General features: G+C 40.7%; 1 protein-coding gene across 1 annotated transcript; it reads right to left on the bottom strand.

The window, feature by feature from the left end:
- Nucleotides 1-629: 629 nt before the first annotated feature.
- On the bottom strand, nt 630-5,645 carry BSPH1 (binder of sperm protein homolog 1). Its single transcript, XM_049899980.1, has 3 exons — nt 5,621-5,645; nt 1,235-1,366; nt 630-772 (listed from the first exon to the last, which is right to left on the bottom strand). The coding sequence occupies exons 1-3, from the start codon at nt 5,643-5,645 to the stop codon at nt 630-632; spliced, it is 300 nt and encodes a 99-aa protein (XP_049755937.1).
- Between the last annotated feature and the right edge of the window lie 7,196 nt (nt 5,646-12,841).

Below are 12,841 nucleotides of genomic sequence, written 5' to 3'. Positions count from 1 at the left end.
AGTTTTTACCTTTTTTTCCTTTTACGGCCGAATTTTACAGACTTCATAAGTAAAAGCGCTGAGGCATGAGTATAAACGCAAGTCCGTTGCCATTGAGTCATTTCCGACTCATAGCAACCCTATAGGACAGAGGAGAACTGCCCCATACGGTTTCCAAGGAGCGGCTGGTGGATTCAAACTGCCGACATTTTGGTTAGCAGCCGAGTTCTTAACCACCACACCACCAGGGCTCCGAGGCATGAGTATAAGTCCCCATAATGAAAACCCCAAGTTATTTGCAGTCAGATCACCTTCAACTCATAGCCCAAAAGGAAACCCTTTTAATGAGGATCTTACTCCATTCCCAACAAAAACTATAGGTTTCTTTCCCATGCGAATGATGAAGCCTCTTCATTGCCTGCTCCCCTTAAATATCACCATAAGAAATTAAAAAAAAAAAAAACCCTGTTACTATTGAGTTGATTGCAACTCATGGCGACCCCATGTGTTACAGAGTAGAACTGCACTCCGTAGGGTTTTCTCGGCTGTAATTTTTATGGCAGCAGGTTGCTAGGCCTTTCTTCCACCGTGCCACCGAGAGGGTTCGAACCTCCAACCTTTAGATTAGCAGTCGAGCGCAGATCTCACCATCAATCACAATATCTCCAAATTCCGTCCTTGTTATAATTCTGGGTCAACGAACACCACTTTTTCCCGAACAAACTCCCATCGTCAGTACACTCCCGGTAGATCATACGTTTGTACCAGAAGGGAAATGCACAGTCTGCAACATCTGCCAGGAGGAAAGAAACAATTAGAATTAAAAAACTTTTTATTTTGCACGCCACCACAATACACACACATACGCACACAACTCACACAAACACACTTTGGCTTCCCACTCATCATCACCTACTCTGCTGTGCTCCACCAAAGCCAGACGATGACAATATTGGTGGGAGACTGAGACCCATTTCACCAAAATCACACAATAACAATATTGATGGGAGACTGAGAGCCCCTATTACTTTGATGTTTCACAAAAATATTTCTTCTCAAGGTAACAGGGTTGAAGTGCTCATAACATACCTTCGGTGCAATGTGATTTTTATACTGTCAAAACTATGTGTACCTTGTTGAAACAATGTACCTGGCTATCGATTCCATTTTCCAGAACCCTCTTGTGGAACTCACCCAGTCTCAGCCCCAGTGCCCAAGATTACCACCTGGAGGTCTTCACAGGGAAGACACTCACCTTCTTTACCACAATACTTCCAATATCCTTGGTAAGTCTTATTTAATGAGCACCAGTCATGTTTTGACAAGCTCTTGATGCAAGAATAGAATGTTCTATCCTTGTAGTTGAATGGAAAGGCACACTTGCCATCTAGAAAAACAAAAACAAAAAACAAAAGCTCTTCATCCGTCTGTGGGAGTGTCCATTGAAATAATACAAAGCTAATTTCTTCCTAGGGGTTGTCACACTCTTAAATCAGAGCAACTGCCTTGGTTCTTCTGAACAATATTGCAACACACCAGTTGTTGGATCTGGAATGATAAAGTTTTCCTCTTATACCCCTGACCCTACTCCAATTTTTTTCCCCCAGGGCATAAACAGTCTAGGAATTTTGCTTAGTGTTTGATTCCAGTTCAGAAATCTATCCCAAGCTTAGGAACATAAATGTGAGCATTTATTTACCAGAAAATTCTTTTCTTTTCCCTGTCTTTCTTACACCTTCTTTCACTACCTCTCTCTCTCGCTCACACACATACTCTCTCAGACACACACATATCTACTTTCTCTCAAATACACGCTTTCTCCCCCCCCACACACATACTCTCTTTCACTGTCTCGCACACATTGTGTCTCCCACAAATGCATATAATCTGTTTTTTCTCTCTCTCACACACACTGTCACGGGTTGAATTGTGTCTCCCCAAAATATGTGTCAACTTGGGTAGGCCATGATTCCTAGTATTGTGTGGTTGTCCTTCATTTTGTGATTGTAATTTTAAGTTAAAGAGGATTAGGGTGGGATTGTAACATCCTTACTAAGGTTACATCCCTGATCCAATGTAAAGGGAGTTTCCCTGCAGTGTGGCCCTGCACCATCTTTTATCTTATAAGAGATGAAAGGAAAAGGAAGCAAGCAGAGAAGGGGGACCTCATACCACCAAGAAAGCAGTGCTGGGAGCAGAACTCGTCCTTTGGGCCCAGGGTTCCTGTGCGGCGAAGCTCCTAGACCAGGGAAAGATTGATGACAAGGACCTTCCTCCAGAGCCAACAGAGAAAGCTTTCCTTTGGAGCCGATGCCCTGAATACTTTTAGCCTTCTAGACTGTGAGAGAATAAACTTCTGTTTGTTAAAGCCATCCACTTGTGGTATTTCTGTTACAGCAGCGCTAGGTAAGTAAGACACACACTCACACACACTGTCACACACACTCTCTTACACACATATGCTCTGACTCATATATACATACCTTCTGACACACACACTCTCTCCCACACATACACCCTCTTTCTCACACACCACACTCTTTCTCTCTCTCGCGCGTGCACACACATACTCTCTCTTTCTCACACACAATTCCATGTATGTAAGTCCTATGAGGAAACCCTGCTGGCGTAGTGGTTAAGTGCTACAGCAGCTCACCAAAAGGCTGGCAGTTCAAATCTACCAGGTGTTCCTTGGAAACTTTATGGGGCAGTTCTACTCTGTCCTATAGGGTCGCTATGAGTCAGAATTGACTCGATGGCAACGGGTTTGGTTTTGGTTTTTTGAGTCCTATGAACTGACACATTTGCTTCAGTAGAGTAGAATCCCTAAAGCAAGGCTCTTAGGTCAAAGCAGACATAGATGTTTAATATTGGAGGGTATTACTGCAAATAATGTCACAAAACAATTTGCATATTAAATTTCTGAATGAAAAACTAATTTGCTCTGTACACTTTCACCTAAAACTCAATAAAAAAAATATGCTGATGGATATTGTTTTACCAAAGGACAGTAGCAACACATTTTCCCAGCAATGTTAAAGAGTGTTTTTTACCGGAAGTTTCACCAATATGGAGCATTTATACACTTAAATTTTTTACCTTTCAAACAGATAATACCTAATTATGACTTTTATTTACAGTTTCTTTTTTTTACTTGCATTTTTTTTATTATTTCACTTTAGATGAAGGTTTACAGAACAAACTAGCTTCTCATTAAACAATTAGTACACATACTGTTTTATGATATTGGTTACCAACCCCATGACATGTCAACATTCTCTCTTTTCGACCTTGGCTTCCCTATTACCAGCTTTCCTGTCTGCTCCTGCCTTCTAGTCCTTGCCCCTGGGCTGGGGTGTCCCTTTAGTCTCATTTTGTTTTATGGGCCTGTCTAATCTTTGGCAGAACGGTGAACCTCAGGAGTGACTTTATAACTGAACTCAAAGGGCTTGCAGGTATTTACAGTTTCTTGATAACAATTCAGAGTACATGTCTTTGGAGGTGTTTATTGGTCAATTTTTTATTGTTGTTAGGTGCTATCAAGTTGGTTCTGACTCACAGTGACCCTATGTACAACAGAACGAAACACTGCCCAGTCCTGCACCATCCTCGCAATCGTTGCTACGTTTGAACCCATTGTTGCAGCTACTGTGCCAATCCATCCCGTTGAGGGTCTTCCTCTTTTTTGATGACTCTCTACTTTACCAAGCATGATCTCCTTCTCTAGGGATTGGCTCCTCCTGATAACATGTCCAAAGTATGGGAGACTAAGTCATGGCCAATTAAATCCCTGTTTTGGGAATTATTCTTTCATGTCCTTCTCTTTTGGGTTTGTCATTTTTCTTATCAACTTGTAGAAGCCCATTTATATGGTGGCAAACAACCCTTTGTCATGTTGTATGTGTGAAAAATATTTTCTTGGGGGAGATATCTTTATCTTTTGACTTTGTATAGTAGGCCAAATAAGTTTTTAAAAAGAGAAAATGACAAAGGGAAAGAAAATGAAGTCTACCTTTATTGCTTCTGAGTTTCCTGTCTTGCTTAAAAGACTTTTGCTCTCTGTTGTTATTAGTTGCTGTTGAGTTGAATTCGGCTCATGGTGACCCCATGTGTGCAAAGTAGAACTGCACTCCATAAGGTTTTCAAGTCTATGCCCTGTCTTCCAGCCACCCCTGAGTAGGTCTGAGTCACCAGCTTTTTGGCTAGTAGTCACGTGCTTAATCACTGGTACCACCTTGGGACTCAGATTCCTTCCCGGTCCCTGGGCCATACCTATATCCTTCTACATGTTCTTCTTAAATTAGATGATTGTGTTTCTTTAACATTTAAAATTTGCTTGATCAGAAATTCAGTTTTGTAAATGACGTATGAGGGGAGTATGACCTTATTATCTTCTAAGTGGACGTTCTGTAATGACAGATTGATCAATAAATAAACCACTTATCCCTCATGAAGTAAAATAAAAACGTTGTAATGTATTAAATTCTGATATATACTGAGATTCATCCTATATTTTCCATCAAGTCCTTGAATTTATTAGAGAGGTAGAATACCGTGGTGGTAAAAAGTGTAGACTCTGGAACCAGCGAGCATTCCAAAATATTATATGTCTTCATTGTTACTTGGGACCCCTGGTGGCACAGTGGTTAAGTGATATGGCTGCTAACCCCTATGGGGTAGTTCCGCTTTGTCCTCTAGGGTTGCTATGGGTTGGAATTGACTCTATGGCAACAGGTTTGGTTTGGTTTTTGGTGATAATTGCTTGACTCTTCCTTGGTTGCTTACTATGCTGTTTGGATTACAATATCTATGTTGTTGTTGTGTATTGTTGAGTCAATTCCCTACTCATAGTGACCCCACTTGACAAAGTAGAGCAGCCCCATAGGGTTTCCTAGGCTGTAATCTTTATGGAAGTAGATCACCAGGTCTTTCTCCCACAGAGCTGCTGGGTGGGTTCGAACTGCTGACTTTTTGGTGAGCAGCTGAGTGCTTAACCATCAGTGGGCCACCAGAGCTCCTTACAATATCTGTTGTTGTTGTCATTGTTAGATGCTGTTGAGTCAATTTTGTCTCATGGCAACACTACGTGACAGAATAGGACTGCTTCGTAGGGTTTTCTAGGCCCCCAAAACAAAAAACCGTTGTCATCGAGTCGATTCCGACTCATAGCGACCCTATAGGACAGGCTAGAACTGCCCCAACAGAGTTTCCAAGGGGCACCTGGTGTATTCGAACTGCCAACCTTTTGGTTAGCAGCCGTAGCACTTAACCACTAAGCCACCAGAGTTTCCTTCTAGGCTAAAGTATGTTTAAATATCTGATAAGACTAGGTGTCTCACCAACCCAGCACTATTTTTGTTTATAATATTACTATCACTGGACATTTTTTCTATATGGATTTTAAAATCAGGTAATATGTATCCAGTAGGCAGAAACTAAAGAGTAGAAATATTCAGTGCTGGGGAAAATTCAGGGTGACTTCTATTTCTCCTTTTCCCCTAACTGTATATGGGGAATTTATATAAGTTTTTATAAAAGGAGAAAAAAGAAAAATTTACCAGGAAAAAAATCACCAATTCCCTGTTTTTACAAAATTAAAAGAAAACACACTCAAATAGCAAAAGTTTTCAGATCAACTTACCTTTGATCTCTGGAAAATGCATCATAGTGTCTGAAAAATAAAATTTGAAGCTGAAGTTTATTTCACTTTCCTTAGACTTTAAAATGGACTGATACAAAATTGTATTAAATAAAAAGTTAGTTTGGGGAAATGTGACGTTGTTATTGCATTATGTCTTTCATTCAAGAATGTGGCACGATCTCCTACCTTTCAGAACTTGTTCCATGTTCTTCAATATGACTTTAACATTGATTTCATATGTTGTTGCTGTTGTTGGGTGCCGTTGAGCTGATTCCGATGCAGGGCAACCCTATGTGACAGTGTCCTGCCCCATAGGGTTTTCTTGGCTGTAATCTTCATGGAAACAGATTGCCAAGTCTTTCTCCCGGGGAGCCATCGGGTGGGTTTGAAACACCTACCTTTCAGTTAGCAGTTAAGCACTTAACCGTTGTGCTACCAGGACTCCTTCACATAAGTCCTATAATTTCTTACCGATTTAATTCCCAAATATAAGTAGAATGTTTTCCTTTTCCATCACTGTTTAGTAGCTTCTTACCAGTACAGAGAAAAACTGATGACTGTTGCATATTTATCTTATATCCAGCCACATAACCAGTTGCTCTTATTAATGCGAATAATTTTTGCTAGTGTTCCTAGAGGTTTTTAAATATGCATTCATAAAGTAATTTTTCCTATTTTCTATAGGTCTATGAATATTTCCTTTTTACAATATCACATGTGTTGTTGTTGTGTGCCGTCAAGTCAATTCCGACTCATAATGACACTATAGGAGTAGAGTAGAACTGCCCCATAGGGTTTCCTAGACTGTAATCTTCACGGGAGCTGACCACCAGGTCTTTTCTCCCATGAAGCTGCTGATGGATTCAAACTGCCAACTTCTCAGTTAGCAGCCGAGTGCTTAACCATTGTGCCACCAGGGCTCCTTTCACATATGTTACTGAAAAAACCAAACCCATTGTCATCGAGTTGATTCCGACTCACAGTGACCCTATAGGACAGATTAGATCTGCCCTATGGGGTTTCCAAGGAGCAGCAGGTGGAATTGAACTGCTGACCTTTTGGTTATAACAGCCCAGTGCTTAACCACTGTGCCACCAGGGCTTCTTCACATATGCTAGAGTCCCCCAAAATAATGTTAACTCATATTGGTCACAAAAGACACCCGAAGCTTTCCTGACTTTAGTTGGAATGATATTCAGATTAAGAATGTTCATTTCAGTGTAGTTAGTAATAGTTCGAAATGTGGGAATCGATTTCAATGTATCAACCACTAAGGGGATTTTAAGATAAATTATCACTAAAATTGTGCAGGTATTAACACAAATGAGCATGTAAATAGATGTTGAAAGATTTGTACTTCATCTTTAAGTGACAAAAGGCATCTCTTATTTCATTATGTTTTATAAGACATTTTTTGCAAAAATAAAATTGCATTATGTAGTTGTATACAATAAAATATTTATCACTCCAAAATGTTAACGTGATCATCCTTGACAGTAAAACTAAGATTTCTATCTTCTTGTTTTTCCTTAACTGTTTTCTTACCAGGAAAAAAGTACTCAGTGGCTTTTTTGTGTGTGTGTGTGAAATTTAAAAAGAAATTCTAATAGCAAAAGTTTTTTGATCAACTCACCCAAGACTGCTGGATATTGGTCTGAAAGACACAAATTTAAAACAAATATTTATTTCACTGCATTTAGCCTTTAAAATAAAATAAAAATGAAAGTGTTTTATTAATTTCTGGTTGAGTACAAATAATAATATTTGAAAGGTTATACACCCAAATCTCAATGGTGCTTATTTTTGGTGATGTGGTTGTGGATAATTTCTAATTTTCTTTTTGCTTTAACTGTATTTTCCAAATATTATTAGTGGACAGAAACAATGAAAATTATTTTTAAATTAAACACATTTCAGCAGGTAAAAGTAAATGATTTATTTGTTCCACATTTTCCTACAAAATAAACCACAATATAATAGGAAAAACATGTTCTACCATTTCACCATTTTTCTCTGTGTTGCTTTGTTTTATTCTTTTTTTTTTTTTCCAGGACTATCTGAAAGATATAATTTTTTTTTCTTTTTTGGTCTTGTAGAATTTTTTTTTTTTTTTTTTTTGGTAATAGCTTTATTGAGATAAAATTCACATACCATAAAACTCACCCATTTAAAGTCTACAGTTCAGTGTTTTTTTTTTTTTTTTTTAGTATATTCACAGGGTTGTGTAACCATCACCACAATCAATTTTAGAACATTTTCATCATCTCAAAAGAAGCCCTGAAAAACAGTTTAGCTTAACTGGTTAAGAATATCTGCCTTGAGCATTACGCTTTTTTAAGAATTAGCTATACAGGATCAAATTGACAACAGCAACTCAAAAGATTAGGTAGGAAACTTAGGGAGCACTGAGTTTATGTTAATGAGAGGTGAACAGTTTGGAAAAGGAGGGTGAGAACGGTTGCACAACTTGAAGAATGTAATCAATGTCACTGAACTGTACATGTATCTAATCTAACAACAATCTTTAAGTGTAAAATTGAATTGATTGAAAATCCTTTAGGCTCTAGGGTTCCCAAACCTGGCTTCAGGTAAGAATCACTTCATAGCTTTCTGAAAAATACTCACGCCCTTTTGGCTCTTAAATGCTTTTGAGCGGCCCTCTAAGATGCTTCAATTGGTCCCAAATCACTTGGAGCAAATAAGAATGAAGAATGCCAAAGGCACAAGGAAAATATTAGCCCAAGAGACTAAAGGTCCACATAAACCAGAGACTCCACCAGCCAGAGACCAGAAGTAGATGGTGCCCAGCTACCACCAATGACCGCCCTGACAGAGAACACAACAAACAGTCCCAGACAGAGCAGGAGAAAAGTGCGCAGCAAAACTCAAATTCACATAAAAAGACCAGACTTAATGGTCTGACAGTGTCATGTATTGAATTGTGTCCCCCTAAGAGATAAAAGGAAAGGGGAGCAAGCAGAGAGTTGGGGACTTCACACCACCAAGAAAACAGTGGCGGGAGCAGAGTTCATCCTTTGGACCCGGGGTTCCTGTGAGGAGAAGCTCCTATTCCAGGGGAAGATTGATGACAAGGACCTTCCTCCAGAGCCGACACAGAGAGAAAGCCCTCCCCTGGAGTTGAGGCCCTGAATTTAGATTTCTAGTCTATTAGACCGTGAGGAAATTTCTTTGTTAAAGCCATCCACTTGTGGTATTTCTGTTATAGCAGCACTAGCACTGGGTTTAGATGACTAAGACAGACAGAGACTGGAGGAACCCCTGAAACTATGGCCCTGGCTGCTCAGTTAACCCAGATCTAAAACCATTCTCGGAGCCCACTCTTCAGACAAAGATTAGACAGGACTATAAAACAAAAAATAATACACATGAGGAGTGTGCTTCTTAGTTCAAGCAGATACATGAGACCAAATGGGTGGCTTCTGTCTGAAGGCAGGATGAGAAGGCAGGAAGGGACAGGAACTGGTTGAATGGACACAGGGAACTCAAGGTGGAAAGGAGGAGTGTGCGGTCAAGTTATGGGGATTGCAGCTAATGTCAGAAAACAATATGTGTATAAATTTTTGTATGAGAAATTAACTTGAGCTGTAAACTTTCACCTAAAGCACAATAAAACAAACAAAAAAATACCCACACCCTTACCCTATCCTTGTATATTTAGGTTTAATTAATCTTAGATGGGCTCTAAAACCAAAAAACCAAACCCGTTGCCATCGAGTCAATTCCAACTCATAGTGACCCTATAAGACAGAGTAGAACTGCCCCATAGAGTTTCCAAGGAGCGCCTGGTGGATTCGAAATGCCGAGCTTTTGGTTAGCAGCCATAGCTCTTAACCACTACGCCACCAGGGTTTCCTAGATGGGCTCTAGGCATCTGTATTTTCACTTTATTTTTTAATTAACACCTAGGAAAATCGACCCTTTTCTGGGGTTTCATGAGTTTTAATGCATGTGTAAATTCATGTAACCACCACAATCAGGATCCAAAACTGCTTCATCGCCCTTAAACCTCCCTCCATTATGGCTGCGCCCTCCCCCCATCTCTCCCTTCAGGCAACCACTGATTCGTTCTCCATTATTATGTCGTTAGTTGCCGTGGAGTTGGTTCGAACTCATGACAACCCCATGTGTGCAGAGCAGAACTGCTCCCTAGGGTTTTCATGGCTGTGACTTTTCTGAAGCAGATAACCAGGTCTTTCTAGTGCGGCACTGTTGGGTGAGTTTAAACCACCAACCTTTCAATTGGCAGGTGAGCACAGGCTGTTTGCACCACCCAGGGACATTGTTCTAGAATAATGGTCTTCCAACTTGAGTGGCATCAGAATCACCTGGAAGACTTGTGAAAACCCAGGTAGTCTGGCCCCACCCACCAGAGTTTCTGATTCAGCTGTTGTTGTTGTTGTTAGTTGCCGTGGAATTGTTTCTTACTCATAGCGACCCACGTGTGCGCAGTAGAACTGCTCCATACGGTTTTCAAGGTTGTGCCGTTTTGAAAGCAGATCACCAGGCCTGTCTTCTGAGCTGCCTCTGGGTGGGTTTGAAGCAACAACCTTTCAGCTAGTAGTAAAGCACTTAACCGTTTATGCCACCCAGGGACTGTCTTTTCGAGAATGACACATAAATGGAATCATTCAGGATGTAACCTTTTCAGACTGGCTTCTTCCACTCAGCATGTCTTTGAGATTCAATCAAGTTGTGTGTGTTAATAGTAGTATTCTATTGTATGGATGTACCACAGTTGAATGAATGGATAAAATTCTTTGTCTGCATACTGACAGAAAAAAAACAAAAGCCAAACCCGTTACCATTGAGTTGGCTCTGACTCGTAGTGACCCCATGTTTTATAGAGTAGAACTTCTCCATAGGATTTTCTTGGCTATAATCTTTATAGGAGAAGATCACCAGGCTTTTCTTCCATGGCACCATTTGTGGAGTTCCAGTTGCTCCACATCCTCACCAACACTTGATATTATCAGTATGTTTTATTTTAACCATTCTAATAGGTGTGTAGTGGTAATGGTGAATGATATTGAACATCTTTTTTTATATGCTTACTTGCCATCAGCAGTTTTTTTTAAGGCTTCCTAGCTAATTAGAATGTGAAACCAGGATTTAAAACCACTGCTTTGAATGTCCCAACCCTTGTCTGTCATCATTAAGATGTCTCTCATCATCTCTAATTTACAAAGACAGTACATCCCTCGCCTTTTCTCCAGCCAGGGTGGAGGGTGTCACAGTGAGAAAGTATTCCTGTTTTGGGATATATGCTTTTAATGTATAAAACCATTAATTGTTCATGTTGGTTTCTAACCCTGACACCTTTTCCTAATATTAAGTCTAAAAGTAGAGATTTGGAACTGGTGATGAGAGAGACAGTTTCTTGGTATGTCGTCTTTCCTGGAAGGAGAAAAACCGAACTGAGAAAAATTCCTGGATTTGGAGCCAGGATCTTTTCAATGGTAAATCTGCTCGAAGATACTCCCTGATTGTCCTCCCCTCACTCCTTACCCCTGATTAAGTTGGGTATCTTGCCTCACTATCCCTTTTCTGTGCCTCCACATAGTCAGTGATTAGAAAACATCAGTCATTACCGTACAAAAAGTTAAGGGTTCTGTTAGTATGAAGGCTCCTGGATGGCACAAGTGGTTTGCACCTTGACTACTAACCAAAAGGTTGGCAATTCAAACTCAACCAGTGGTGCTGTGGAAGAAAAGCCTGGTGATCTGCTCCAGTAAAGATTTCAGCCAAAAAAAAAAAAAAAAAAACCCTATGGAGCAGTTCTACTCTGTAAAGCATGGCGTTGCCTTGAGTCAGAATCAACTCGATGGCAACAGGTTCGTTTTTCATTTTTTTCTTTTCCAGTTTAGTATGAAGGCAAAGAATTTGCATAGCAGGTAACCTCCCCACAAAGGTAATACACTTGAAATATGTTTCTCTCTAACCAAGACTCTCACTACCTATCCCCAGAACCATTATAATAACCAACCCGTTACTGCTTTTCTGATTCAGAGATGCTCCTCCTGGCTCCCTTTCAGGCCCAGTTACAAGCAAATGTAACCATGTTATACCCTATCGAGGAGCCCTGGCGGTGCAATGGTTAAGCATGAACCCACCCACTGGCTCCGCAGGAGAAAGACCTGGCCGTCTGCTCTCTTAAAGATCACAGCTAAGAAAACCTTATGGGGCAGTTTTACTCTGTTGAATGGGGTTACCATGAGTTGGAATCAACTCCAGGGCACCTAACAGCAATAGCGTACTCTATCACACTGTTTTCCAAGGGTTTGCTCTCAGACTAAAACACAAATTCATTAGGCCAGCCTACATTGTCCCTTCCTGACTCCCCAACCTTGTCTTCTATCACAACCTGCTCCCGTGTGACCAACAGACTGCAGTACTGGCAAAGTGACATTCTGTGCACGGCAAATTCCTGGTCCTGTAACAAGATCACTCAACTGAGTCTCACTGTGAAGCTTTGCCAGTTCAATCCCTTCTCCTTCTTCAGGTCACATGTGTAGTTAATTTAGCACATACTGTACATTTTGGAAAGAGCCCTGGTGGCGCAGTGGCTGAGAGCTCGGCTGCTAACCAAAAGGTTGGCGGTTCAAACTCACCAGCTGCTCCACGGGAGAAAAACCTGGCAATCTGCTCCCGTAAAGATTACAGCCTTGGAAACCCTATAGGGCAGCTCTACTCTGTCCTATAGGGTCTCTGTGAGTCAGAATTGGCTTGACGGCAATGGGTTCTTCCCGTTTCTTCTGTCTTCCACTGAAGTGTGAACCCATTGAGCCAGAGACACTCAAGCTATTTAGCCTCTGCAACTGTGCAGGTGGCAGGATCTGAAACCCACCATTTCACAAGTTCCAAAATTCTAAAATGCCATGTTGTTCATATTGTAATGTCTCTGAAATCAGAATGCACCTTATTCTTGATGGCATCTTATTATTGTGTAGGCCAGGTGGCCGTGGAGACATAGTTGTCATTGTCTGTACTGATTACAATAGTATTAAAAAAAAAAAAAAAGCAATATGCACATCCAAAAACCAAACCCATTGCCATGGAGTTGCACCACCAGGGCTCTTCTTTTCTTATCCGTTGCCATCAAGCTGATTCCAACTCACAGCGACCCTATAGGACAGGGTAGGACTGCCCCATATGTTTCTCAGGAGCACCTGGTGGCTTCAAACTGCCAACCTTTTGGTTTGC

The sequence above is a fragment of the Elephas maximus genome, chromosome 11 (genome assembly GCF_024166365.1).
Source record: "Elephas maximus indicus isolate mEleMax1 chromosome 11, mEleMax1 primary haplotype, whole genome shotgun sequence".
Classification (NCBI taxonomy): domain Eukaryota; kingdom Metazoa; phylum Chordata; class Mammalia; order Proboscidea; family Elephantidae; genus Elephas; species Elephas maximus.
This window is presented reverse-complemented; position numbering and strand designations above follow the sequence as displayed.

Bases quoted from the DNA above. Each gene is read 5' to 3' on its own strand.
- BSPH1 (XM_049899980.1), bottom strand. From the start codon at position 5,645: ATGATGCATTTTCCAGAGATCAAAG. The intron at 1,367-5,620 runs GTAAGTTGATCT...TTGTTTTTCTAG, and splicing joins GCATTTTCCAGAGATCAAAG to ATGGCAAGTGTGCCTTTCCA. The intron at 773-1,234 runs GTGAGTGTCTTC...TCCTCCTGGCAG, and splicing joins GAAGTATTGTGGTAAAGAAG to ATGTTGCAGACTGTGCATTT.